The following is a 26,363-nucleotide window of genomic DNA, read 5'->3' as shown; positions in this document are numbered from 1 at the left end:
CCACTAGCCCTCACTTAAAGCTTTTGTGCTACAACAATTTTTATTTACAAGAAACTGTCTATAATACAAATTTGTCAGCCTAAAATATATACCCAGTAGATTTTAGATTTATTTCAAGAAAAATAGGGAGCTTTGGCCAAAAACAGGGAGGTGTAATCATACTACCCCCAACAACACCAACCTATGTTAAATTTGTTTAAGCATACTATTTACAAATTTTTCATGAGTAACTTATTCACAATTCTTTTAAATTTTTTAGTAAACCAAAGTGATCTTTCTTATCAGAAGCATATCTCTGCAAAAGACAAACATAAGAAGATACAAAACACTTTTTGCAGGGGCGTTGCAACCGGGAGGTGTGGGGGTGTCACACCCCCCCCCCCATTAGTATCTCGATAGGAAATTCCAGGTAAAGTCTGCCCCGTGGAAGAAACTCTTTAGGCATTTAAGCGACTTTCATGTATTAACATCAATAAAGGATCAAGCAAAGGTAGTTGCTTCTTTGGCTTATTATGATATTTCTTGATATGAAGGTAGATAAACAAACTAATGATTTGAAAATTTGAAGATTTCTTGTTGGCAAAAAATCTAAAAATCCAGGCCCACTTTAGGTAAAATTGTGCCTTGCGTCCATTTCCCCTAAAAAGGCATGTTTAGATGGAAAGAGGGATCTAAATTGGCAACCATTGCTGCTTGTTACCTAGCTTTAGAAGTAACTGACAACATGGAATTTTTTAAGACCACGGCGAAATTGTTCCAGTTGTTTTTATCTGCTGTTCAATTTGTTTGCAAAAATAAAAGAATTTTCGATAGGATTAGGAGGATTGCTTTAGTAAAATTTACTTAAAAGAGTGCATTTTCCAGGGGATTTGAATCATCAAAATTCGAAAATTTTCTGGTCCTTCCGCAGCAACCATGGTGCCGCTTCGGGTAGTTGCCCGTCCCGGTATACAGATTTAGCAAAACTATAAGGAAAGTCCGTTATTATCATTTTTAAATGAATGTTGTGAATTATATACAACACAGCTAGATTGAAAAAATGTATTGCAGAGGTTTGTGACAGCAACTTAAAAAATTCAGGTAATTATTTTTTAATGAGGTAAATTTGTAGTCCAACTGCTCGAAGGTTATTCTTTTAAAGAAGGGACGGAAATGCTTATTTTTAGGAAATTAATAGAGAGAGCTAATAGAGAGAAAAATTCGAGCTAGACTTAAGGGTGAAGAACAGTGGAGCCTTTTTTATCGGATATTTAGGGTTCATAGATTTCCACGAGTGCTTATAGGTTCCCAGGAAAGCTGCACAGGGAATCTGAAATTTTTTTTCCTCAGTTTGCTGTATTTAAGATCTTTGACTGGACAAACTCCTCAAAATTTCACAAAGAAAAGACAAAATTTTTTTAAGAAAGTCGCGATTTTGAAGGACAGTGGGACTTTGTCGACAGATCGGCTTTCGGGGCATAGTGCCTTCTGTTAGCAGCTGTTCTCTTTAATGTTTTGAGATTTAATGTTTACTTCAAAGTGTTGTAAACAAAAAGCAAATGTATCTCGTTAATTATTTAAATTGGTCCCTCGAGTAAATGGTTTAATTCTTATACATCAGCAGCTCAATCTTAAATAGGACGGAGCTTTTGATCAAAATATTGTTTTCAACAGTTATTTTCACCTTGATAGAAACAACTTCTTCATTTGGGAGAACCTTTTGTTGGCAGCTTGCAACGACGAATCCCTGTCGCGCGTTTGCACGACCCTGATACACCCGAACGTGGCCTCAAGACTACAGCTAGCTGATTTTCACACGAACTATCGAGAAAATATTGTACATTAATCTACAAAAGCGGTAAGAAACCTCTGCTTCTTGATGATACTAATGTAAAGTATACCAACTACAACAGATCAAATGCTTTTGAAAGTCAACTAGACTTTACAGCATTGCTCCATAAGTTTAGTTGTATGTCAATGACTTTATCCCGTCACTGGCTCTTACTGCATGCAACTTGTCTTCAAAGATACTGTTACTTTTTTCAATTATGTCGTATAGCAACTGTTAATAATAACATATCATGATAGAATTTTCGCTTTGCTTAAGCAGCGCTCACCGTATGCCCAATAAACAATGATCCTCAACTATAAAATTGAGAAGGGTTGGCATAACGATAACAGAATGGTATTGAATCGACTCTAACTGATGTTAACCCTTGTGCGCTTTTGGCTGAAGTGAGCCAATGGAATCAAGGGTCTTTTCTGGCTGTGCTTGGCCCAAAATTAGCTGTCTTACTGCACGATATTGTCGTATAGAAAACCATTCCATGACATTGCAGGGTTAAAAAGAATCTAATGTCTGGTAAACGTTTGGTCGCACAGTTTTCCATAGCAAGAAACATTTCAGTAGCTCACTGCTTGTCATCATTACTATTACAAGCTTTCCTGTGACAATTAAAGATTCATTATGAACATGTAAAGGTGAAGGTAGTGCGGATCCATGGAAGCCTACCGTTCCTTCTTGAAAATTCTAGAACAAAATATTGTTACTGATTTGGGTTATTCTTGTGTTGCTTAGGAAAGCATAGAGAAGCATGAAATCACGAACCCGCATCTGCTTTCCCCTCTGCCAATTCTCAATTAAGAAATTGATTAAGAAACTTTATCTTGAATGTCCCTTAAAGTTAACTGCTGAGGTCTTTGTTTTTGTCTATTTTCTTAGTTCCTGCCCAAACTGATAAGCATGGAAAACATGCAGAAATCGCAGTTAATTATCATCCTAATATGAAAGGCTTTTAGTTAGCAGTATGCGATATCAAAATTGCCAAGTAAAATGAATATAAGATCAATGTTAAAAAAGGAGAAACGCAATGTCTATATGTATACCAATTTCATAGGGATATACAGAAAAGAACTACCGTATCTTTAAAACCATCTCATGATTCATCTCATGATTCAGCTCAACCCAAGAGAAGTTTTGATAAATAGAAGTCTAAATGCAATTGGATTTTGGGGTATTTTTATTCGATATTTGTATTCCTTTTCGAATTGAAGTCCAAGAAGCCGTTAGCAACGGTGACCATGCCAACGGTTTCATCGTGTTTTGACCAATCTTAAATCCGCAAGTTGATTTATTCCAAACTTTCAAAGCTTAAACCTTCCACATACCTGCATCAAAACAGGTTTAGTAATGACATCGGATCACTAAAATACACAGGAAAGAAAACCTGTGGCATTTTTTGTAGCAATTCTTGATACCAGTTTGATATTATCGGAAATCGTGGTTTACGGATCAATTAAATTTTCTCCAAAAGAAAAATAACTGAACTATCTGGCAGACCTCAAGATAAGCTTAAAATGCTGATTAAAAATAGCTTTGTGTTTTTGGATGTTGTTTATCATCTCGTTTATCATCCTGTTTTATTTCGCTCTAAAAAATTGCGACATGAGTATTTCGTTCATGGACTAATCTCTTTTTTATCGCAGAACAATATTACGTACAGGCGGTTTCAATTGTTTTGGGAAATAACAATTGGCGATTTTGGGCGTCGGCGTGGTAATCAAGTATCGATTGTCCAAACAAAGCTGACTGCGGCCCTGATTTAACCGCGATAATGAAACCTGAAGCCCTGCTAACAATGAGACCGTTGTCCCCTCGTTTTGCTTCATTGGAGAAATCCCTGACAGACAGCAAAGGACATTCCAACGACTCATCAAAGAATGGAGGGGAGGTGAGGTTGTCTCCAAGGATACTTGAACGTAAAGACGAGTCCATTGCAGTTGATTACTTAGCTTTGCCAGAGCCCCTATCGCACCGGCTTTCACCTGTCCCTCATTTTAGTGAAGTTGCTTTGGGGTTTGATTTTGATATCTTGGACGGGGACAGAATGAGCTTGTCTTTAGAAAAAACACCGGATAGTGACTCAATCAGCATAGCAACAAGACCCTTGTTGGAAGAATTACAAGAAGCCGGGTTCAGTGGAAATACCACAAATGGGTATTTCGGTACATTGAACGATATTGGAGAATCTAGTGAACTGACCAGAGGTCGGCAGACGGAGAAAGAGGAGGCTAAGAAGAAGACCGCCAAAGGCAAGCAAGGACAGCTGAGGCAGACGTCACCGAGTCGCATTCCGAGATTGACGATCAAAGGGGCAGGTGGCAGTGCGGAGAAAAATAAAGGCGATGTTAGTCATAAAAGCGAATCACAAAATACAGTTTCTGATTTAGAAAGTTTAAAGACAGTTAAAAATTATGATGAAATTAAAACCACAGAAAAACGCGGAAGAGAAGGTGTTACGACACTAACTGACACCTCGGTTAAAGACCTTCAGCAAACGCAGGGCTCAAACATGGAGAGAAAGTTGCTTTCAACATTGCCAAAAAAGTTAAGGGAAGAAGCTGTGTTAAGGACACTTGCCTCAAATTTGAAACTGGCATCAGCTACATCCAAGTCTGTTTTGGCCAGAAAACAAACGCTAGAAGGCAGACAGTCTGTTGATAGCGGACGAGAAAGTGTCGGCGAGGAGGAAAATAGACCGAGACTCTACAGGTTTGATTCAAATTCATCGGTGTCGAGTGTTGGCAGTGCGAGGAGTGCTACACGAACAGGAAATGGAACTATCAAGCCTTGGTCCGTCGTAATGGCTGCTGAAAATATCAAGAAACGTAGGGATGGTGCTGCCAGAAAGAGAACGAACGATGAACTGGTAAGTCAGTTGTCTGTTCTGTAATTGAGAAGTATTTCCTTGTTGACAAAGTCTCTTCGTTGGAAACGCAAATAATCCGCAACCTGTATGTTTAGATTACGTCAACTCATGCACAAAAGTTAAGAGTTTTGATATAGATCAGTTTAAATAGGAATTTGATGGCCTAAGATTAAACTTATTATGAATATTTGTTTGTGAACAGTTACTCGAATACATCCATTGTAGAGATACAAACAGAGTCTATTATTATACACAATGGTCTGATTATAGGGTTACACGCGAGCAGCGCTGGTGAGATTTGTCTAGAGACTGTTTGTCAGTGCTTTAACAGAGTTCTTAAAGCATGTTCAAGATATTTGCCATCAAATAGTCAGGTTTTTAGGTTTGAAAGTTGATCAGCACCCGCGAAGTTTAAGATCCGAATGCGAATCACTAGATAAATCAAGCTGTGCTTTCCTTTATTGTGGTCAAATATGCGTATGATAATTTAATCCGTCCTGAATGCTTGCGTTCTTTGTGTACACTCAATTAAAATTGGATAACTACAGGTTCTTTCTGTTACGAATTTAAAGCAATCTTTATGCTTTCAATGGTCCATGTCCCTAAATAAGTGTGTCAACAAGTTGAAATTAAAATTCTCGGTAAAGAGGCTATCGTGAGTCATGGAATAAAATGAACCCTAAATATCTGAAAAAGTTGTGAAAATTAAAACTCGCTGTATTAACTCTAAAAATTGTCTTGTCTTAAAACCTCAGTGCCTCTAAACATTATCAAAGTATGGCAGAGCATTGCTGAAATTTTACAGGCAATACAATAGCATTGATATTTTTTAATCATAAGACATTTTGGAACCTATGTTTTCAGCATGGCAAATAATTAGAATTTTGCAACAAAGTTCATATTTGATACCTGAGATTAAGATAAGCATAGATTACGTCCAAATAATGCTGGACAAGTTGAACTTCTGAAAGCAGGTCCTGACCCCTGGCAACTTCACCCTCATGTCAGCCATTTTTTCATCCATCAGCATGTTCTACCAACTTTTTCTGGCATGCTGTTTTCAAACAGGTGTTGTAACTAACAAGGTACTGATTGCCAGAAGAAATTGATTTGAAGAAGTTTAGAAATGTCATGATCTCTGGAAACTTATAAGGATTTGAGTACTCTTTTAAACAAAATTTTGATTACGGTTCCTGAAAGTACATAATAAGAGTTTATGTTATGGCAGCCCCCTTCAGTTGAGTTTCCCACCAGTGATATCAGGGCTTTCTGTTAAAGACATCTGATAAATATGAGAAAATTTAAAGGTGGATTCAATAATGATAATAATAATTTTGAAAGGATATATATCAATAGGTATGATTTCCCTTACAAGGTAAGGGACAAGAAACCTTTGATTGATCTCAGGGGGTGGACTGTTTCACTTGCTATGAGAAAAAAGAAGAGTGAGGTTGAAAGTGAGACAGAAAGATGATGTGGCAAGATATTTCCAAAAGATGGGGATGGATAATGACCCAACTGAGAACAAGAAATTTTGTGGCATTGGATGGTGTCAGCTGACCCAGACATAGCTAGAAAAGGCCAGCCTGGATAAAAGAAGGAAGGGGCTGTCCAGATTCACACCCCCTAATTAGATTTAGTATGCAGTATTACAGAGTATTGATTCTGGGAAAATTTAAATGTGTTACACCAATTGTATTCATTTGGCCCTTGTATTATACTTATAGATCTACCCTTGGCACTAAAATGAATTCTTTCTTAATTTGGTCTTCTTTGGTTCAGCTGGTTTTGACATAGGTTTCAGCATCAAAGTTAACCCAGGTACAGTTTATTAAACGTGAGCATGTTGGCCGTAAGAAAGGATGAGCATTCTTTACTCAGCTGTTTACTCTGGATTTTCTTCCATATGTTTCACCTCTGATATGGAAATGGGGTGATCAAGGCTTGTCACAGACATGTCTGCATTGAATTGTAAAATGGCTTAGTGAGAGGTTGAAGATAAATAATAGTATCAGCAGGGTATTATGAACTGAATTTGTGTGATACATAAGTAAACAATCTTTAAACAGGTCTTACCCTGTCTCTGATACTCTTACAATGTGATGCATCCTTAGATCAAAACTGAGCCGCTGCTTTCATATTTCGGAACCAATTCATCATGCTTTGTCTCAAGCCTTCAGATAAACCAGAGTCAGGTAAACATTACGGTCGCACAGGCACTGACCAGAGGAAGGTCCCTGAAAAACAATAGAAGCTCCTATGACACACCCAAGCTGTGCCCACTTTATATTGTTTTGTGAAGAAGGTTTGCCTTCTGGGATGTTTTTGTCTGGAGGAAGGTTAAAAACTTTTCTGGACTCTGAGGGTTACAAGTAGGTAACTGCTGCACCTGGGTTGATTCCATAATCAAAACTTTTATTGCAAGGCATTGACATTTCCTTTACGAAAACCAGTGTGCTTCTGTGGAATCAATGTCCGTTAGATCAAATAATGAATATTTCCACAAAAATTTGTCTCATTTATAGGAGGCAATGTTCACAAGGGTTTGTCAAAAGCAACGCACTGAAGTTTCAAATATTGTGCTGTCAAAAAAAGAGAAAAGCCAAATATTGTCGGGCTTTTTAATGTACTTTTGCTTATTAGCAATTTTTTATTTATTCAAATGTGATTAACTATTTATAGAATTGATATTTGCGTCATCGCAGCAATTAGCGTATGAATTCCAAGAAAGGTTCAAACATACTATCTTTCCCCAACAATTGATGCCGTGAAAGGAACTTGCTATGCGCCCTGCCTAAGCCTCCCCTCGTTAGCGATTAAGACCTATTAAGCGGGCGAAGATTAGCTGTAGAATAGTTCGGGAAACTGGTAATATTTGCACAAGCTTTAAACCCCCCGCTATCATTTGTGTATGAAAGTTTGCTAGATACCAGAATGTGTACTTTTCGATTCACTTGCAAAAACAATGCTGCCGCTTTCCTGGGTTGTGTTGAATAGCTTTAAACATGGCTAAAGAGGGTTTTTATGTAGCGAGTACATTCAGAAAGCGTGTGGCAATGACATGATCGAAAGAGTAACGTCATCTCAGAAGTTAGATCTGACAGATTCCTTTCCATTATTATTTCAGGACACCTTGAAAAAGAAAGCAGAGCAGTCCCAGGCCAAGTCCAACAGCCTCGAAGCCGAGCTTGAGCCATTGCGGGAAAAACTAAGAAGATACGAAGGTAAATATTGCTTTGCTCCGTTTGATTGTTTTCATTGCATTCAATTTTCAAAGTGGCACGACGGAAAGTTGAACAGTCCATAGTTATCACAAGGCATAACCCTCAGAATACCCGATACCATTCCTTATATAGTGTCAATATAGAATTTTGTTGTGCCCATATTATATGAAAGGAATTTTTGGTAAACACTTCAAAACCTAATGCAGAAGCCAAAGTTAGTATTGCGCCACCTGTAGATATACTGCAGTAATTCACAGCTGTGATAAGTTGGCTTCGATTTAAGTTAATTTATAGTGAAATAAAGCTAAATTTGTTCTTGAATCATGATCAGTACAAGTAATTTTGTGACCTTAGGAATTATTGAAAGTCTGGAGGACAAAATCGAAGAGAGTAAACAAGAGATGTTAGTGAAGGAGCGTGACCAGTTAGCAAAAATTGATCGGTTGGAGAGAGCACATAGTAAAGAGCTACAAAATGAACGTTATACGAGGGAGGAAATCGAGAGTGACTTAAAAGACAAAGTGAAACAATTCGAGTCAGAGGTAAGCTCGTTTTTACTAGTTATAAAAATATTCCATGTAGACTATATCAAGTTTATTTAAGCATTTTTGGAGTCTTTGAAGTTGAGTCCCAACTCGTCAGCACCTTGGAACGTATTTCACCTCAATAGCCTTGAAACTGGGTAGCCAAATGAGTGTAAATTTCGGCCTCCTCACATTCATCTAGGACCCTCCTGACTGTTTATGCGACGCCACATATGATACATCAGGAAAAGTCTTTCCTATCTTTATCATTTAATAGATATATCGTTAGATGAAATGATGCTCTGAGATATATATTTTTAAGAGGCTTTACATTAGAAACGCTTTAACCAGGGAACACCAGCAGCACACGCCTTCCAACCTTTGGGAAAATTCCCCTTTACTTATAATTGCCTTCTTTAGAATCGTCAAAAAGCTTATTTTTGTCTATGATCGTCCAGCTTTGAAATTCTTTCGACATCCCCAGTACACATTAAGCTTTTCTTCCAAATTATTTGCCGCAATTCTCAGTTATTTCTAGAGTTGCTATTGATCTAAACAAAGCGGCGTTTGCGTCTGATATACGCATAAATTGTGAATCTTTACATTAGAAAACGTCACTTTTTTAGAACATTTACTCAATAATACAATGTGTATGAATTTGAAAGCAAATTCCGCCCTTTTATTGAATTTTAGTTCATAGTGTATTTATTTGTAAGGTTATGATATGCATATCCAGCGTGTCGCGGATTCAAATACCGCAATATTAAATATTGACACAAGTTTATAATTTAACTGATTTTGTGGTACTTGTTTAATATTTTGCTTTGTTTTCGATCCACGGCATGATTTTTGCTATCCGAACATGTTTAAGCGCAACATGAATTTTATTAAGAATTCCTTTTATTTCAAAGTTTGCATAGCAACGGCTCCAGCCCTTTTTGCAGCCAACACGGCTTAGCTTTATTACAAGCCTTAGCATGTCTCGTCTTTGCCCGTTTTTTTTAAAACAAAACTAAGTCTAGTGAATCCTTTGTGAATGTCTGCTATTTTATTTTATTTTATTTTCTGTAAAATCGTCAAAATAAAGTGACATAAGTATAAACATAAGATTACCACCTTTACCTCATCAACTCTGCTCTACTCTTTATTCTTGACTTACACTCAACAAGCGATAAATGATACTTCCCACATCTAAACACATCATCAGAACTGAAGCGAATCTCTTGAAATGATAAAAAGGTCACGAACATTTCATAACATAGCATAATTTCATAACAGTAGAAACATTTTCTGTAATAGTTCCTAACATTAACTAAACTTTCTTCCTAGCACGAAAAATTAAATATAAGGAACCCCAAGTATAAAATTCATGACATCATGATTAAGAAACTCTTAAGAAACAATGAGTATTGAAATTTCCAGAACATCAAGAAACTGGAGTACTCAATATCGACCTTTGTTTCTTATAAAAAATGAGTGTAGTTTTAGTATAATTACTTTTGAAACAATAGGCTAACTCCACAAAGAAAGACCTACCTGGCTAACTCCAGCAGTTAGCTGAATTGCTAACAGGTACAGTATTCATTTAATAGAGATTAAATTGTGACTCCTTATACTAATATGTTTTAACTTGTGTCTCGATCTGATAGGTGAAATTTTACAAGAAGCAGGTCGATGAGCTCGAGGACAATTTGGCTATGCTGAAAGAAGGGTCCGAAGTGGATGAAGATAATAGCCCTGCCGCAAAACAGCTGTCAAGTCTGCGGGTAAGTGTGCTTCTTTTGAGATACAATCAACAACATTTCATCTGTAGAGTTCCAGGAAGCTTGCGGAAAAAGAGTTTGAATTGTATATTAATTGAGGAGTATGATTTCATATTGAGTAATATGAAAATGCACACGACAAACAATATGCTGCCGGTTGTTTTTCAGTGTGAAATGTACTTCAATGATTTGTGTGCCACACACAAGGTTTGCCTGGCAATGCTACTTGTTGTAACCAGTAGCAGTTATCTTGAAATTTGAATTGTGTTGGCTGGAAAATTAGAGTAAATCTATTAAGCGACGTGGCAGCTCTAGGTTTTTCACTGTTGATCTTAGAATTATGCACACCAGACACTTTCGGTATAAACAGCTCGTTTACGAATCATTTACGCAAATAACTTTGCGTTGCTATAAATGATTCAAAGTGCAAACCTTGGCTATAGAGTTCGAATGCCAAAGGCATAGTCAATTTGTTGGCATTTGATTGGAAAATCGAAATCGTGCAGTGACTACCAGAGAACATTCAACTGTTTTGAAAACATTATTTAGAAACTCAGCTGGTAGCCTTTCCAGGAGGCAGCATGTTTTGCTGTATATTTTAATGATTCTGTGGTCAGCATTTGTAAGTCATGCTTAACTTCAATTATATAAATCACTGCAGTATTTTCAAAATCCAGAATGCTACCGGTTAAAAACGGATGAATGCTATAGACCTCACGCAATTCATTGGAGTTATTTAACAGAGGGCCGGGTAAACTTGAAATATTATGTTAAGTAGAAGTCCCCTAAGACCTCGAGTAGTGTCACTGCGCATCGGGCGTTTGTTGTTATTATATCCTTGTCCCTTGTAATTCAATACAAGGTCTCTCCTAGCTATGATATTGTATTATATAAGTTATTTAAACAATTCTTATCCAGCTTTTCTAAAGACCAATTTTGGCGTGTCGATTATAAAATTTCGTAAGCCTAGTTAATATATGGTACCCTAATTTCTTGTGTAGAAGGCAAACTGAACAGTCTTCCATTGAATATGCCCATTAATTTTGATTTAGCTGCAAGTTTTAAGTATCAATCGGCATTTACTTTCTAGAAAGAGCTCGTACAAGTCAGGGAGGTTCTAGCCACAAGTGAGAAAGAAAGATTAAATGAAAGAAAAGAAAAACTATCTGCGTTGCAGAACATGATAAAACTAACGAAGTCCAAATCAGATGTCGAAGAGGAACTAGATGAGCGAAAGAAAGCCGATACGAAGGAGAATAGCGACAAGGTAATTTTTTATAATTTTAAAATGCTCCTTTTTTGGATGTTTTGACTCGTAAGGTTAATCTTCAAGAATCATTTGAAGTGAATTAACATTTAGAGGCATTTATAATTTCTGCTTGACATTATTTCATAAAGGCATCAAAATTTAGGTATTATAGCTTAGAGTAGTTTGCAAGAAATCTATGTTCTCCTCTTAAATAATCTCAAATTTGTAATGGCCCGCTATTTGAAATTTATTGGTTTATTCAAGTAGCAAGTAAGCAAAGTTACGTTATGTCTTGGAGTACACTTCAAATCCATTTCTTCTAGTATATGCAACTTAGCGGGAAATTAGCTGTCTCCGAGATGAAGTTGCAGAAATTGCGAAAAGATACGTCAACAGAGATCGAGCAGTTGCAGAAGAAACATCTCGAGGAAGTCAGAACTCAGAACGTAAGGCAGCTATTTGTTGCTGATTTCTCTGCTTTAAAATTTTAAAGCTATTACTTATTTAGTTTGTCTTTGACAGTGGTTGCTGTAGAGTATGATCGTTGGCTCCACAATTTTAACTTATACCTATCAAAGTACAATTCTTGCTTGTTGCTTATTCTTCTTTACTGGTAGCTATTTTACCTTTCAACCGTTGATGTTCAGCAGACTTGCTAGCTATAAAAAATATTCTTTTTTCATCTCAAAAAGTCAGAATTGATTTCGTAACCCCCAAAAACTGCAAATAGAAAATAAAGTATTCCAAATTCTGCAATTGCAATGTAACCTTGCAATCAGTACTATTGTCTTCTCTTAACTGTAGGCAGAAAATGAGAAAGCTCAATCGAAGCTCCGGAAGGAAATTGAAACACTGCGATCGCAGCTAAAAGAGCTTGAAGATGAGCGTCGTCCCAGTTCCCCTGGAAGAAATTTGCCATATCACGGTAAATGGTCCGCAATGCGATCTGAAAGTAGAAAGGTAAACACAATTTACGTTGTATTTGTGTATGATTTGTTGCTGAGTAGAAAAAAACTCGTGAAAGGAATATGTTTATCCCAAGTAAACACAATTCTTAATAATCTCTTTTACTTGCGAGGGAAAAGATATCTCAGATGCATAGCTTAAACAACTTCTATTGACACAGATGCTTTTACAGATTTAAACAATTCTTTATAATAAAGTCAATTTGCTACGAGACAAGATGGTTATAATCGATGTTCATTAAAAATTCCTGATCACTGGAAGTTGGAAACCATTTGTTTTGTCTATGAGTATATCGTTTTCAATATCATCAGCTGCCAATTGCTGATTATGTCAATGAAGACACAACAAAATTTTCTCCCTACATTTTAACTAAGGTGAGACTTTTGCTCGTTGAAAACAATCTATCGATGAGCAAAGAATCCAATGCAGGATCGCTTGTACAAGATCATCGGTGTTATAGACTCTGTATGCACAATTTATTTCTGCCTTCGTGTATATATTGCATCCTTGCGCCACTTATTCATGTCCTATGGTTATTCCCTTTTTTATGTAATATTTAAAGTTTACAGTTTATTTGTAACGTGTTCCAAAGTTTCTTAGAATTTCTAAACTGAATGCTCTGTAATGAAATGTAATGAAAATTTAAAAGCTTGACAAGCGGAAAGTGAAAGACTTCCTTTTTGAGATATCAGGAAGAGTGGACGAGAAAAAGCCCCAGAGTTTGTTGTACTTAAATCTTAATAGTTAGTATCGAACCATTTTATTTTTAATAGCATTTGCCTACGAAATGTGTAAAAGATGATATGTTTTCCGAAGTTCTGGCTTCCAAGGATAAGTAAACATTGAACCATGAACTTCCAAAATCATTGCAGGCAGTCAAGGAAGAGCATGTCCACGTTAAATTAAGTACAGTTGTTGAAAAAGCAAATAAAAAGTAAAGAGCTTCAATACCACAACAGCCCTAGTACTTATTTTTTGCTTCTAGTAAGCGATTTTTTTCTTTTTTAAAGCATTTGACTGAAATGAAGGAGATAATTTCAGCATTAGAAAAAGAGGGACTCGGCCCAGAACAATGCTCTTCTGAAGAGGTGGTCCGCGTTCTATTCTCAAGACAAAAGGACCTGGCTGAGAAGTTGAAAGAGACTGAAGATGTTTTATCTGCTTGCAAAAACGGTGACCCGAGACCAATAATTCAGGTCAGTATGAAAACTGGATTGTGCTCATGTATTCAAACGTCATGTACTCAAGTAATCAAACATAGTTGTCATGCCACTTTCTAAGTTTTGAAAAGCATTATGTATTTCATTTCATTGCGTTTTTAAGGTATCCCATCACTTTATCCTTGCAAATTTCTTCATTTTTTGCGAATGAAGCATATCGTTAAATTCTTTGCACTTCTGAAAGCCATGTTCTAATTTTCAGGAATTGAAAGCTGAAAAGAAGACATTAAAAAGGACTGTAGATGATCTAAGGCAAAACGTTTCTTCATTAGAGAGTCACCTGAAGTTGACAGAGATGACGAGCAAAAGGTAATAAGATTCCGGATGCAGCATTTTTACCTTCTTTTAAACGCGGCTCTATATTTTAGCTTTAATTTTTTGTTTATGAGACCCCTGTTAATTGCCATGTTTGAAATAGGAAAATTGAGATTAAAGACTAGAGTTAAATAGTGCTCTCGAAACCTCTAAACTAAATTCTAACTAAAAACGATGTTAGTAGCAGGCTAAGGAGCGGAAGTTTGATTTAAGATCTTTGGAGCTGTGCTTGACATATGCAAAGGTTCAAAGATAATAACAAAGCACCCTTTTATCAAGGTCTAGCAGAAGCACCAATCCAGAAATTTCTTAACGGTGCTTTTTTCTTATGATAGACAATTAGAGGACCTGTTGGCCGAAAAGAAGAGCTCATTTTTGCAGCTTCAGAAGTCAATGGACGATTGGGATGCTGCTAAAATAGCTGCTGAACAGGCGCAAAAGGATTTGGTTGACACAAAGTCAATGCTGAATAAGAGGCAGAACGAACTTCAATTGTTGCGAGGTACGTCTTGGTAGATAACGAATTAAAGTAGACTCTCCGTATAATGTACAGGACCAGAGAAAGTGCCCGTTGTGAGGAAGTTTCTGTTATCTGGGGAATTAATTTCCTGATAGTTTAAAGATGTCCATCTGCTGATGTTGATGTATCCTTCTGCTAGAAAAAATAGAATTTCGTCAAGATTGCTCGTACCTTATTTATCGGGGACACCGTATCAGTAGGATAGAAGCTTAGCATTTGTACCTGATTTGAAAAAAAACTATTTCATTGTTAGATAATTTGCTGAATGTTACAAATGAAATGAAGACAGTGGATGCCGATCTTGGGAAAACTCGAAAAGATCTGTCCATTAAAACTGCAGAACTAGAACGGGTTAAAAGAGACTTGGTAGTGGAGTCAGAAAGAGTTCAGCAAGAAAGAAAAAACAACTCCAGAGTATCATCAGAGCTTGAAACAAAAAAGAAAGTCATCAAAGAGAGTGAAAAACTTATTGCTGAATTGGAATCAAAGGTAAATATAACTCTATTAACGTCGATGTTCTAGATATGGAAATTGAGGATATTCCATTAAACAAATGAGACATTGTCATTAAATGTATCAGCTAACAATTCCACTTTGAAGATTTCAAAGCATAATAATAATTACCTAGAGTGATTTTTACCAGTTCTTCTGTTTCCACAAAATCTTGTTTCCTGTTAAGTTTCACGATAAGTAATGTCTGAGGTCAGTTTTGCTTTTAGCATACCTCGCCAAATTTAATAAATTAGACGTTATGTTATCACTCAAGGTCCAAAGACTTTCAGAAAACCTCGAGGCCAGCCAAATGCATATAAACAGAGCGTCATCCGAACGAGACTCGGCAAAAGAAGTGGTTTTGTCCTTGCAAGAAAAACTTGTAACCAACGAAGCAGAGCTGAGGCAAGCTAACTCGGTTGTCGTTAATCTCAAAAACCAGGTATGTGATCAAACAGGAATTGCATTGTGTTTAATTACTTGTTCGTTGGGCCTTGAATTGGCATCCGTTCCGTAAAACAGAAAGCCAGATTGAAAGTGTCCTCATATATCACCATTAGCAGTATAGAAAGTTTTGATGATTTGCAGAAGAGATAGAAATTTGACTCCACTCTCACCCAGTTTAGTCAATGTTCGAACAACGTTGATTTATAAAAATATGAGGACAGAAAAAAATTTATTTGGACCAAATAATGTTTTTGCTGTCACTATCCATGTTTTTATTTTGCTTATCATTCCTTATATGAATATTGTTTAAAATGATATGAAGACTGGGGTTTTGTAGGGGATTTAATATTTTCCGATGAAAATATACGAAATATTAAATGCTGAATTGTATACGATGTTATATTCACCACTTTACATTGTTTTAGATAAAATCTCTTGAATACACATTCCAAGAAAAGGTGGATAAATTTGCATCTATTAGTACTGAGTTGGAAAAGGCAAAAGCCGATTGTCTTGGAGCAAGCCATCTGCTTGGCATAGAGGAAGATAGGAATAAAGAACTCGAGGACGAAATTGATGATCTCACCTACAAACTTACAGAGAAGACTGAAGAAGTTGAAAGACTCTTGGAAAGGATCAAAGTTTTAGAGGATGATTTGCATCATGCCACATCACGGTTTGACTCGATACAAGTAAGTTGGTGAATTATTGACCAAACGCTACGCCATTATGTCTCACATCTCCTGAAGAGTGAGTTACTCACGAAACAGGCTTGTAGAGATAAACCATGTAGTTTTACTTTCTTCAATCTATGATATATCACGCTCTACGTGTTAACGTATTAAGCACTGTGCTACGGAAGTATCAAAAGACAAATTTCTATATATATATATATATATATATATATTTAGTGATTATATTGCTTGTGACTTTTATTATTCATTTGTCCCTTAAATTTTTGCTTATCAACCCTTTCGATCCGACGTCAACAACGTTATTACATTAAAACGGTCCTTAGATTCCTAGATTGAATCAGCTGCTTATCAGCTATAATTTTGCAAAGAATACTTACTACTCTTATTTACAGAAAGTCTGGAAAATTTAAATTTGTGAAGCATAAAGTCCTGTACTTTTGAAAATTGAAGCATATCAAGAGAACATATACTCGTTTGGATGTTGTATTTGTTCTGTTAAAAATGGTAAACTACATAATAGAATCTTGAGGAATCGTAATGATCACATCGGCGGACATGAAGAATCCGGAGAGGTATCATGTTTTGCTAGATGCTATGTTTTTAGGAGAGCGTTCCCTGACCCTAGGTGATCTGTGATTCGTGGATGCAGTCAAAAAGCTCCTCGTCGTGTATGACACGAGGTGAATAGGATTATCCGAACCGGATTCTTTACCTTCGCCGATCATATCGTAAACTCAAATGTTTCTAGTTTTTCGTCTTTAAGATCAGTTACCTTCTATCACCTCCAATGTTAGCTTGAATATGCGGAAACCGAAACCTCCTTGAAGTCACACGAGTCCTCGAAGGCAATGTTGGCGAAAGAGCTGAATTCATTACAAGTTACTTATAGAGACATAAGCAGGGAGAAGCAGAGGTTACAGGACATTCTCGAGGAAACGAAAAGGAGTTTGCAGCAAAAAAGTGATCGTATGATATCGCTAGACAAGGAATTAAAAGAACATAAACACCAGCTGAAAGAGAAAACACGATACATTCAAGAGGTAGAATTATTTGACCTATGAATTTTATTTGTCAAACGTGGCATTGACTGTTCTTTACTGAGAAGCAAGTATCTTTTTACAATTGATTTATTTTAAATAAATATTTCTAATAGATGTTTAACGTTCAGTGTTTGAGTTTTCGTTTATGTTGAACTGTCTGATTTACGTTCAGACACTTTTAGAGTTTAAACCTTTTTTAGTTGTTTTTGTTTCTGTTATAATGAATGGCCAAACTTCATACTTTTGTCTGCAGGTTGTGTCAGAGCGAGATAGTTTGCAAGAGAAGTTGACATACCAACAGACACAGACTGAATTACTAACAGAAAACTTAGATACTGCGAAATCAGAGAACAGAAAGCAACTAAAAGATATCGAGACTCTTAAGTCTCAGATGAATAATTTGTCTGAAAGACGTGGCTCGTTGTCTGAGGAACTAAAGAAGCTAAACGAAGAACATCAAATACGAATAGAAAAGGACCAGACTAAACTGGAAGCATTACAACACGAGAAGGATTTACTGATTGCAGAAATAAAGGTAGCATGCTAGCCAACTAACGTTATTGCACTCATACAATGCCTAGCGAACTTACATGGAACACCCACTTTAAGTTTTGTATTTCGCAATTCTCATTTCTTTTCTCGAATGCTACTACTTCCATCCCCTTATTCCCAGAACAATGTTGATAGTTTCGAAAAATGCCATACAAGCTACAAGATATAGCGTAGTCTATAACCTCTTTCTTTTTTGGTAAATCAAAATTCCTAGGAAGAGATGGGGATGGCTGGATTGCCTTTGAAAACTGATGTTAATGTTGACTTTTGGCTATCCAAGACTTTTGGCAGGAATTGTGGCTGTCCAAGATTTTATCCACTTTTAGCTTCGCCCATGTATTTACGAAATTATCTTTGTGCAATTTCCCACCTTAACGTCTGGCAGTATATTCGTGAGGTTTGCCTACGAATATACAACAATAATTAGGCCAAGTTTCATCGAAATGGGTGCTTTAATGAAATTATCGTTCGAAGCAATGTATTAGTGATTTTTAAGCTTATTTTAGAAGCTAATCATCGCGCCGAAATTTGTGATCGTCTATAGCCCTTAGGCTATGAATATGATCATCTTAGGATTTAACTTCGATAATTTTCGTGTCTGCAAATACCCTTGTTCCCATTTGCATGAAAGATTTCTACCTGCTTTTTAGGCAGCTCAAAACATCATTCGTAAACAGCTCACGCTGATGGGCCTGTACGATGCAGTTGATGGACAAGAGGACGACGAGAAAAAAATTAGAAATTCTGTTGAAAGTATTCTACAAAAGCTTTCCAAGACTGAAAAGGAGTGTCGAGTAAGTTAATGCTTATTATCTCGTGTAGGTTGCTAAAGAGTGCACTGGTAAAGCTGGAATCTGTTCTGTAACTGTTAACACTAAAATTTTTTGCCATTTCTTAACAGGAATCAAAAGCAGAGGCAAGAAAATTGAAAATGGACATGGATGAAATGTCAAGAGTAATGTCCGACGAGAATGTCTCTTTAGCCAATGAATTGCAAAAAATGAAGGATGATGTTTACCAAGAGCTGCAGAAAGAGAAGAATAGATATGACGAAGAGATGAAACAAGCAAGGGGAAGAATAGAAAGTCAAAAAGATAGAATTCAAAAGGTAAATCTGTTATTATTAATTTCATCTCTTTAAGAACCAGAGAGCTATAGCCAAAGGGATTTACATCCAACTGGATGGAATCAACTACTTTCAAACAGGTCGTCTGTCATCATTTAATTTAGAATTTCTGCACTGAACTCTCTTTCATCCATTTTCTATTAACTTTACCCCGTCCCATTTTTCCCAACTGATCTCTGAAGCATCATAGGATTGCCTTTCGCTGATACTTGTTTTTTTTTGTTTTCTTGAATTGTTCATTCCTTCTACCATAGCTCACGAACAATCTTGCGGAGGCCGAAAACAAAACGACCCAGTTTCAGCAGCTCATAGACGAGAGAGAATCACAACTCAGGTATGTCGTGTAACGTTTTACTTAACATGGATGCAAATCACAAGAGGCTTTTGTTAAATACTGGAAATTGGTGCCTGGGCTGTGTCACGATTTTGTAAACAAACCAAATGCACGGGACATTGTGCGTTTTAAGCCTGATTTGCACATCGGGATAATGGCGGATGGTGCTCCGGTGCATCGACAAGCTCGATTACGATAAATTGTATTTTCTTAGTGTATTTACCGAACAAGGAATGAAAAATTGCTTTATTTCAGGATATGTACCGAATATCGAAACCAAAAGTGTATGTTAATTTGGTCTAGGCTAAGGAAATGAAGCTTCATTCAATCATGGCGAAGATATTCCTTTTCTCTTGATGAATTTAAGTGGAATTAGACACTCTACAACAAACTGATTACTCAAAATTTGTCCTGCAAACTTTAATAATGTTTTTCGTTCATAATTAACATCAGTAAGGTAAGTTTTTTAGTGTCATTTCGGCCAATTTCTACAAACAGCTCCCTGCGAGTTGCGGTATCCTAGCCGTAAAAGTGGCCTTTGTTTTTTGTATCGCCATCCTTTATCCAAAGAAATATGGTTATAAGACTGAAGAAGGAACCCTTATTATTCGTTTCCTTTCATAAAACATCCACAAATGCAAAAGGTTCGCACGATGAGCACGGATACAAAAAACTGTTTTATTCCATGTTGGTTTTCCTATTGAACGCAGGTTGTTTCACCCCAACAACTTTCGCAAACTGGCGTGTTGCCACGCGGGATGTCCCTTGTGACACAGCCCCTTTAATTTAGGGCCTTTTTGTGTATTGATGTAGCTTTGTGCATTGCTCAGTTCTTTATTGCGTAAGGCTGATAATGAAGCCTATATGTATGTTTCAAAATACGATCCCATTACTAAAGTAGATTTTTGATGAAAAATTACTTTGATTTGAGAATAAATGTTACGATTTTTTCTAGAATGATTACTAGTGAAAAGGCCAAGCTGGTCGATTCCGTAGAATTTCTGCAGCAAGAAATACAGAAAGCAGATGCAAATCTTTTAGAAAAGGAGAAGGAACTTCAGAGCATAAAAATGGAGAAAGAGGTTCAGGTAAAAGGCCCTTGAAAAGCCTTCCAATTATTTGGAACAATTCTGTCTTAAAGAATGCTTGCCAACCTTATTTCTGTTATGCTTATTTCACAAAAATAAAGATAAAATTGATGAATTTAAGATAGCAAAATTGATTAAGCAAAGTGACACTGTTTTTATAAATTAAATAAAAAAGTTTCTTTACATGAGGTTCCTAAATTTATGTTCGTTGATGTCTGTATGTGATTGTAATTAAATAAGGTAACGCCTGATCTGTCATTTTAAGAAAAGGTGCTTCAAAATTTCTAAAAAACAACAATTCGAGTAAGACAACAACAAACAAACTTCTGAAATTTTGAATACTTTTTGCTCTTTAAGTAAAGGTTGTAACTTGCCTTGAAGTACCGCAATAAAACTTAAATGAGTTATTTTAGAAATAATTTTCTTAAAATGCCATCACCCCGGGCTGGTTGTTTATGCAACTTATGATTGACGCTATTTTCCGTAGATCATTTTTGTACGACGATTGTACGAGTATGGAACTCAAATTTTCGAATTAATCCAAAGTTTTTGACAGTAATGACATTAATGGATTACTCTGTTTTATGGACTCAAGCACTGTCTTTCTTGCATAACCCCGTGTGATAATGTAAATTAATATGATCTCTAAATGTAACCCCGTGTGATAATGTAAAATATCAAGCATCTTCTATTGTTTTATAAGCTCTGTTATCGAGGGCAGACCCATCAAGTTATTTAATGCTCATAAACTGTCCTAGTCTACAGTTTGCAAGACATGAGCAGTGTATTTCTATATTTCAGGTATCGTCCCTAACAACGAAGCAAGAACAAATCCTTAATGAGCTGAGAGAAGCAAACGAGAAACTAGCTGAGAAAGAGAACGACCAATTTATGAAAGCTGCACAGGTAACATATTGCCAAACACTTGAAGCTAGGAATTTGTATCTTTGTGTAAAGATTGTCATAGTTTGCTCTTCATCCGATGCTTCGTACACAGACAATTTTCATGAAATAAGGATTCTTTTAAAATGCACACGAATTGTTTCCTTTTTGTTGTGCTATCCATAAAAGATGCTGTTAATTTCTCCATACTTTCATATTCACCAGGTGGACCAGATTGTTGATTCTTTGAGAAAAGAAAACGAGGAAATGAAGGCTGCAAAGTTGCAAATAGAAGTAGAATTGTCGCAACTTGAAAATGAGGTATGTTGTTGCTGTTACAAAGCAGTTCTAGCAATACCAACTAGAATCGTGGCGTTGTGGTTAATTAGAGTTTTGTTCAAGAAAATAATACCCTTTTAGGCTGCTACCACTTGTTCAAATACTCAACGTTTTTAAGTTATCCAGTTCTTAAAGAAGAGCTTCCTACCTACAGGCTGTCGTTTTGCAGTCTCGCTTGTATTATTTTGGAGGTATGAAATAGATGTAGTTCCATGTTATATTTTCCCAAATCCAGAAAATTTGTCAATTTTTGTTATAAGACTGAGAAATAAAGCAAGGTTAAGTTTCGACCCTGATGCACGTTAAATATTTGTGCGTAGTACAATCTAAGATAAAGTTTCTAAATACTTTTCGCCCCTTTTCAGCTTAAAAAGAAAGAAGATGAAAAGAAAACCATTACCAAAAATAACAAGGAGGAAATCAAATCTTTGAACCAGCAAGTTGCAGGTTTAGAGGAGAAAATAGCTGAGCAAGAATACTTGATAGAGAAATCAAACAGAGACCTGGAGAAGAAAGCCCGCGAAAATTCAAATTTGAACAAAAAAGTGAAACAATTGATTGAAGAATCTGAATTAGTTGGAGACCAGGGATGTCAAGTTGCTCAGGTTCAGCAGGTAGAGAGTGCTGCGATGAGCTTTGAGGCATTTGAAGCTGAAGAAAAGGTATTCTATTGATGCATTGATTTTTCAATATCTGTTAACAAAGATATCCTTTTCAATTGTTGTACGGCAAAGTGTTGGATAACTTTCTTGATGCGTATTTACTCAGGGGTCTATTAATTATCCAATCCATAAAATTGGTTTTAAAAATGTTGAAATTATTCTTACTTGAACCATTTTATGTTGACATTGCAGACAAAATTCTTTCCAACATTGAAATATGTTGAAAAATTTTGGATTGAAACTAGTCGCCGTATATTCTAGAAATGTTCCCTTTTTGAACAGGTAGATCATATTTGATGTAACAATGTATTCTTTGGTAAGATAGAATATGATATTTCTCTCCTACTATACATATATGCTAAGCACAGTACCCTAAACGATAAAGGAAACCACCTGTAAACAAGTTTATACCCAATGGCCATATAATGGTAGATAAAAGCTCTTTTATTCCAATTCAAAGGTGGGTGCGTTTGCAAAGGAAAAAGAAGAGATTAAACAGAAGTATGAAGAAACTATGAAAGAGCTTGAAAGGCAACGAAAGGTGCGTACAGTAATACGGAGGGAATTATGTAACTTATAACTCGTGTCGTTTTCTTTGGTTATTCTGGACAACTATTTGACCGTGAACTTTTTCTTTTCACCTATTCTTTAAAGTAAGTCCCTTATTAGCGCTCTTTTTTCATTATTGCTTTAGGTTTCTCAAGCAAAAATCCAGCTCTTTCAGCAAAAGGAAAAAGACTGTCAGAAGTTGAAACAAGAGGTATTTCTTCTTCTTTTATTAAATATTGTTTGCATTAGTTTGATCGACAGAAATATTTTTTGTTGTTGCCGTTTGAAAATCAAAACCAAGTAGCATCGTTTAAAATTTATAGCTCTGAAATTTTCGCAAACCTGTGTAAAATGTTTCACATATCAAATGGTAGTCGTACCGTTCTTAATGAGAGCAGAAATCGTGATTGTCAACATGGTTATGTTTGGCACTTTTGTGAAGCATGTATCTTACATATCCTGATTAATGGTGCTGTATATTGCAATTTTCTTCTATTGTTATTAACTTCATTCAAGGAAAATTTCTAACTTTATTCGTTTACGTTAACAGATTGAATATGAGCGGCGAGAGAAGATCGAGGCTCTTAACTGTCTCAAAGCGATGATCGTAGATAACGAAGCTATGGCCACTTGCGTCAACGGATTACAAGAGACCGTTGCACTGCAGCGCCAAGAGAACACTGATACGAGGCGTCATCTACAAGAGGTTCTTGAAAAATACGAAATGCAACGGGAAGTGTCTATGAGAACACAAAAAACATTTGAGGATTTGATTGAGTCGAAGATGTCTTATGATCACCAAGAAAACCGTCGTTTGAAGCAAGATTTTGAGCACATAAAGTATGCAAGTCTTTTTTTACAATGAAAATTCTATGAATCAAGTGAATCAAACTATCAAGGGATTTTTGAAGAAGTTTATGTTTTCAAGTGTTCATTTTTTGCTTTTATGATCAAATTTAGCTTGCTTTCAAGTTTAGACGACTAGTTTTAGAAATAACGACGATTAATCGAGCTGAGTCGAGTTGAAAGGCAAGTGGATAATCTAAGAAAAGCTAGAAACACCGCTTACAAATCTTTATATAAATTTGTAGTGCTTTGTGTTAGTTAAGGGTGTGCTTTTCGTAGAACCTGTAACAGTTTTTACCGAAAAGAGGTGTTAGTTTATACAAGAGGTGTTAGTGTAGTTTATACAGAGCTCGGGGTATCATTTGTACAAGTCGAGTAGAGTTTTAATAGAACAAAGTTGAATCAAAAACTACAGGGAGGAATATATGTCATAATTGGCCAAAAATGTTGGCGGACTACGAACTAACTTGAGCGTAAAGGGGTTTTCTTTGCAGTTTTAAATTTGTTTCACCCTTCAACCTTACAGCAAAATTAATTTTTCAGGAGAGAAAAAGAGAAGATGAATTTTCAAATAGAGCAGAAAGACAAGGAATTAGAAAGAGTAACAGCGGAGGTGGACGAATTGAAGGGCCTTGTTGAAACTAAGATCGTTAATTTTGAAGTTGAAAAAAGGTAATTTAAACTGGTTACTCTTAAATTTTTAGTTGTCAACTTTATAAATTTTCCCTTACTTATGCTTAAGCTAAGACGATCAGTAAAACAATTTTTCTGATTTTATTTAAAGGTACTTAGGGTCACAAGATCTCAAATTACCAGATTTCAAATTAAGAAACACTACCTATAAATCTCATGCATTCTTTCTATATTGCAGGGCGAGAGAGCTTCTTGAATCGAAATTCCATCAGTTTTCAACCGACTCGTCATTTGCCCAGAGAAGATTGCTTTCAATGGAAGGTTCACAAAAAGATTTACATGTAAGAATTTTTTGGTCAACCTGTTTAATTGTTATTAGTCATCTTGTTATGAAAAATACTTTTCAGGCGTGCCTGCAAAAGGTTTATACTAGTTGCTGTTTTCGTTCCTGCTTTAAAGGAACGTTTTTGATGAAATATCTTCATGAAAAAATAATCAGCAACCCTGCACAAAAATCTCGTTTTATATTAACAGTATAACATAAAAGCTTGATAAACAGAATAGCCAAGACGGCGAAACAAATAGACATCTTCATGTTTCGACATAAATATAAATAGTTGTAGCCACTGACGGACACCTGGGGGGGCAAAAGGGGCGGTTGACCCCCCCCCAATATTTTGGAATACAATGGTCTTTTGTTCTAAAACAATGGGGGAATGTGACGTCATCTTCTCAACACAATAGGCTTGCCCCCCCCAATATTTGAGCAAGTGTCCGCCCCTTATTCTAACCACCTTTAATCAAAATTCGACAGAATTATTACGACAAAATCAGTACGGCATAATCAGAGAGACATGCCTAGTTATTAAGACGTTCCGGCTATAGCTAGATTCATCTTCAGTAAGTGGTAGAATATGACAGAAATTTACTGTAGGTATGGGAAGAGTGAACAATAAGGATCGAAAAACATGTGATATACTATATGTATAGAAGGAGTAAACAATAAGGATAAAAGCTTAAGCTTGATAAAGCTTGATACTTGTCGTAAACAACCGTCTTTTAAGAAAACTATTGGTATTAGGAGGCTGTGTTCCAGAAAAGAGGCTGCTTAAAGCTAGGGACTGTTGCATTATTTTATTCAGAAATTTGCTTAAAATCTATCATCACAAATTTAGTTTAATGTCTAATTCCGTCTTTTTGTTGTGTTCAAAGGACAAACTCGTAGATCTACAAAAGTGGCACAATAGTTTGGAGGTTACTTTGCTTCATGGATCACCCCAATCACCTCTCTCTATAAACGATTTATATGAAGATCAAAAAAGACGAGAGAAATTCCTGAATGACCAAGTGTCCGCATTGACAGAAAAATATAAGAAGGTAAGCCTGCTTTCTCCTTGCTCCTGCTTTCTATGGATTTGACTGTTACCATAAATTGAATTATGCCGTGAACTATCTTTATATGTAGTACACTTTTTACACAGTTTGTGCATGTAGCTTTGAAAATTCTATCTCATTCAAGTACTTGAGTATGCTATGTTTCCCTGAGGCCCATTTTCACTTATAAATACATTTGATTCTGTGCGCTCCTTTTTGTTGCTCATTATAAGCTCATTTTAGTTAATAAATGTTGAAATGTAAATACAATACAACTTCAATGAATTTTCTTATTGATCTTTATATTTATATCTGCACTTCAGCTTGGAGATGACCGTCAGATCAAAGAGAACAAAAATGTTTTCTCTGAGGTGAGCCTTTTGTTGATCTTTTCATTGATTTCAAAACTGACAAATGTTCAAACAGTTAAAATACACATGTTTATTTTTCATTCTTGCACTTAAGACCCCAGCTATTAGTTCCCAATTATTATTATTGTTTTTGAAGCTACATAACTTCATAGTCAATATTTTGTTACAGGAACGATGATGGTTTATTCCAAATTGTTGAGAAGATACCAGTCACTGAAAATGTCTACATATTGGCAGCTGCAAATTTCATTTGCCTGACCTCTCGACTTTCTATTAAAAACCACTCTGTAAAATGCGTTAATATTTTCTTCTAACAAACTAAAGTATTATTAGACCTAGCTTTGTAAATAATAATAATTGTAAATATGATTAAAAATTATTTATTGGACAGCAGGTGCAAGTCTCGTTTGTTTTATGCTTTGTGAAATTCATTTTTATAGTTTATCCAATACGTCCCCAAAATA

General features: G+C 36.0%; 1 protein-coding gene across 1 annotated transcript; it reads left to right on the top strand.

Annotated features, from left to right (window-relative positions):
* The first annotated feature begins 3,578 nt into the window (after positions 1-3,578).
* LOC135687317 (uncharacterized) lies at positions 3,579-26,299 on the top strand. The gene is made up of 30 exons (XM_065203850.2): positions 3,579-4,688; positions 7,816-7,912; positions 8,267-8,454; positions 10,086-10,202; positions 11,290-11,466; positions 11,772-11,894; positions 12,253-12,408; positions 13,425-13,610; positions 13,837-13,943; positions 14,285-14,451; positions 14,723-14,958; positions 15,236-15,403; positions 15,834-16,100; positions 16,898-17,143; positions 17,397-17,678; positions 18,346-18,489; positions 18,597-18,803; positions 19,076-19,155; positions 20,111-20,243; positions 21,045-21,149; positions 21,351-21,446; positions 21,830-22,126; positions 22,587-22,667; positions 22,821-22,886; positions 23,226-23,515; positions 24,065-24,193; positions 24,393-24,495; positions 25,367-25,531; positions 25,852-25,899; positions 26,069-26,299. Exons 1-30 carry the CDS (start codon positions 3,594-3,596, stop codon positions 26,075-26,077), a joined length of 5,565 nt encoding a protein of 1,854 aa, XP_065059922.2. The 5' UTR covers positions 3,579-3,593; the 3' UTR covers positions 26,078-26,299.
* The last annotated feature ends 64 nt before the right edge of the window (positions 26,300-26,363 follow it).

Source organism: Rhopilema esculentum, chromosome 20, assembly GCF_057945365.1.
Source record: "Rhopilema esculentum isolate cy_ngs chromosome 20, ASM5794536v1, whole genome shotgun sequence".
Classification (NCBI taxonomy): Eukaryota; Metazoa; Cnidaria; class Scyphozoa; order Rhizostomeae; family Rhizostomatidae; genus Rhopilema; species Rhopilema esculentum.
Note: the sequence above shows the minus strand (reverse complement) of the source record. Positions and strands in the feature narration are given on the sequence as shown.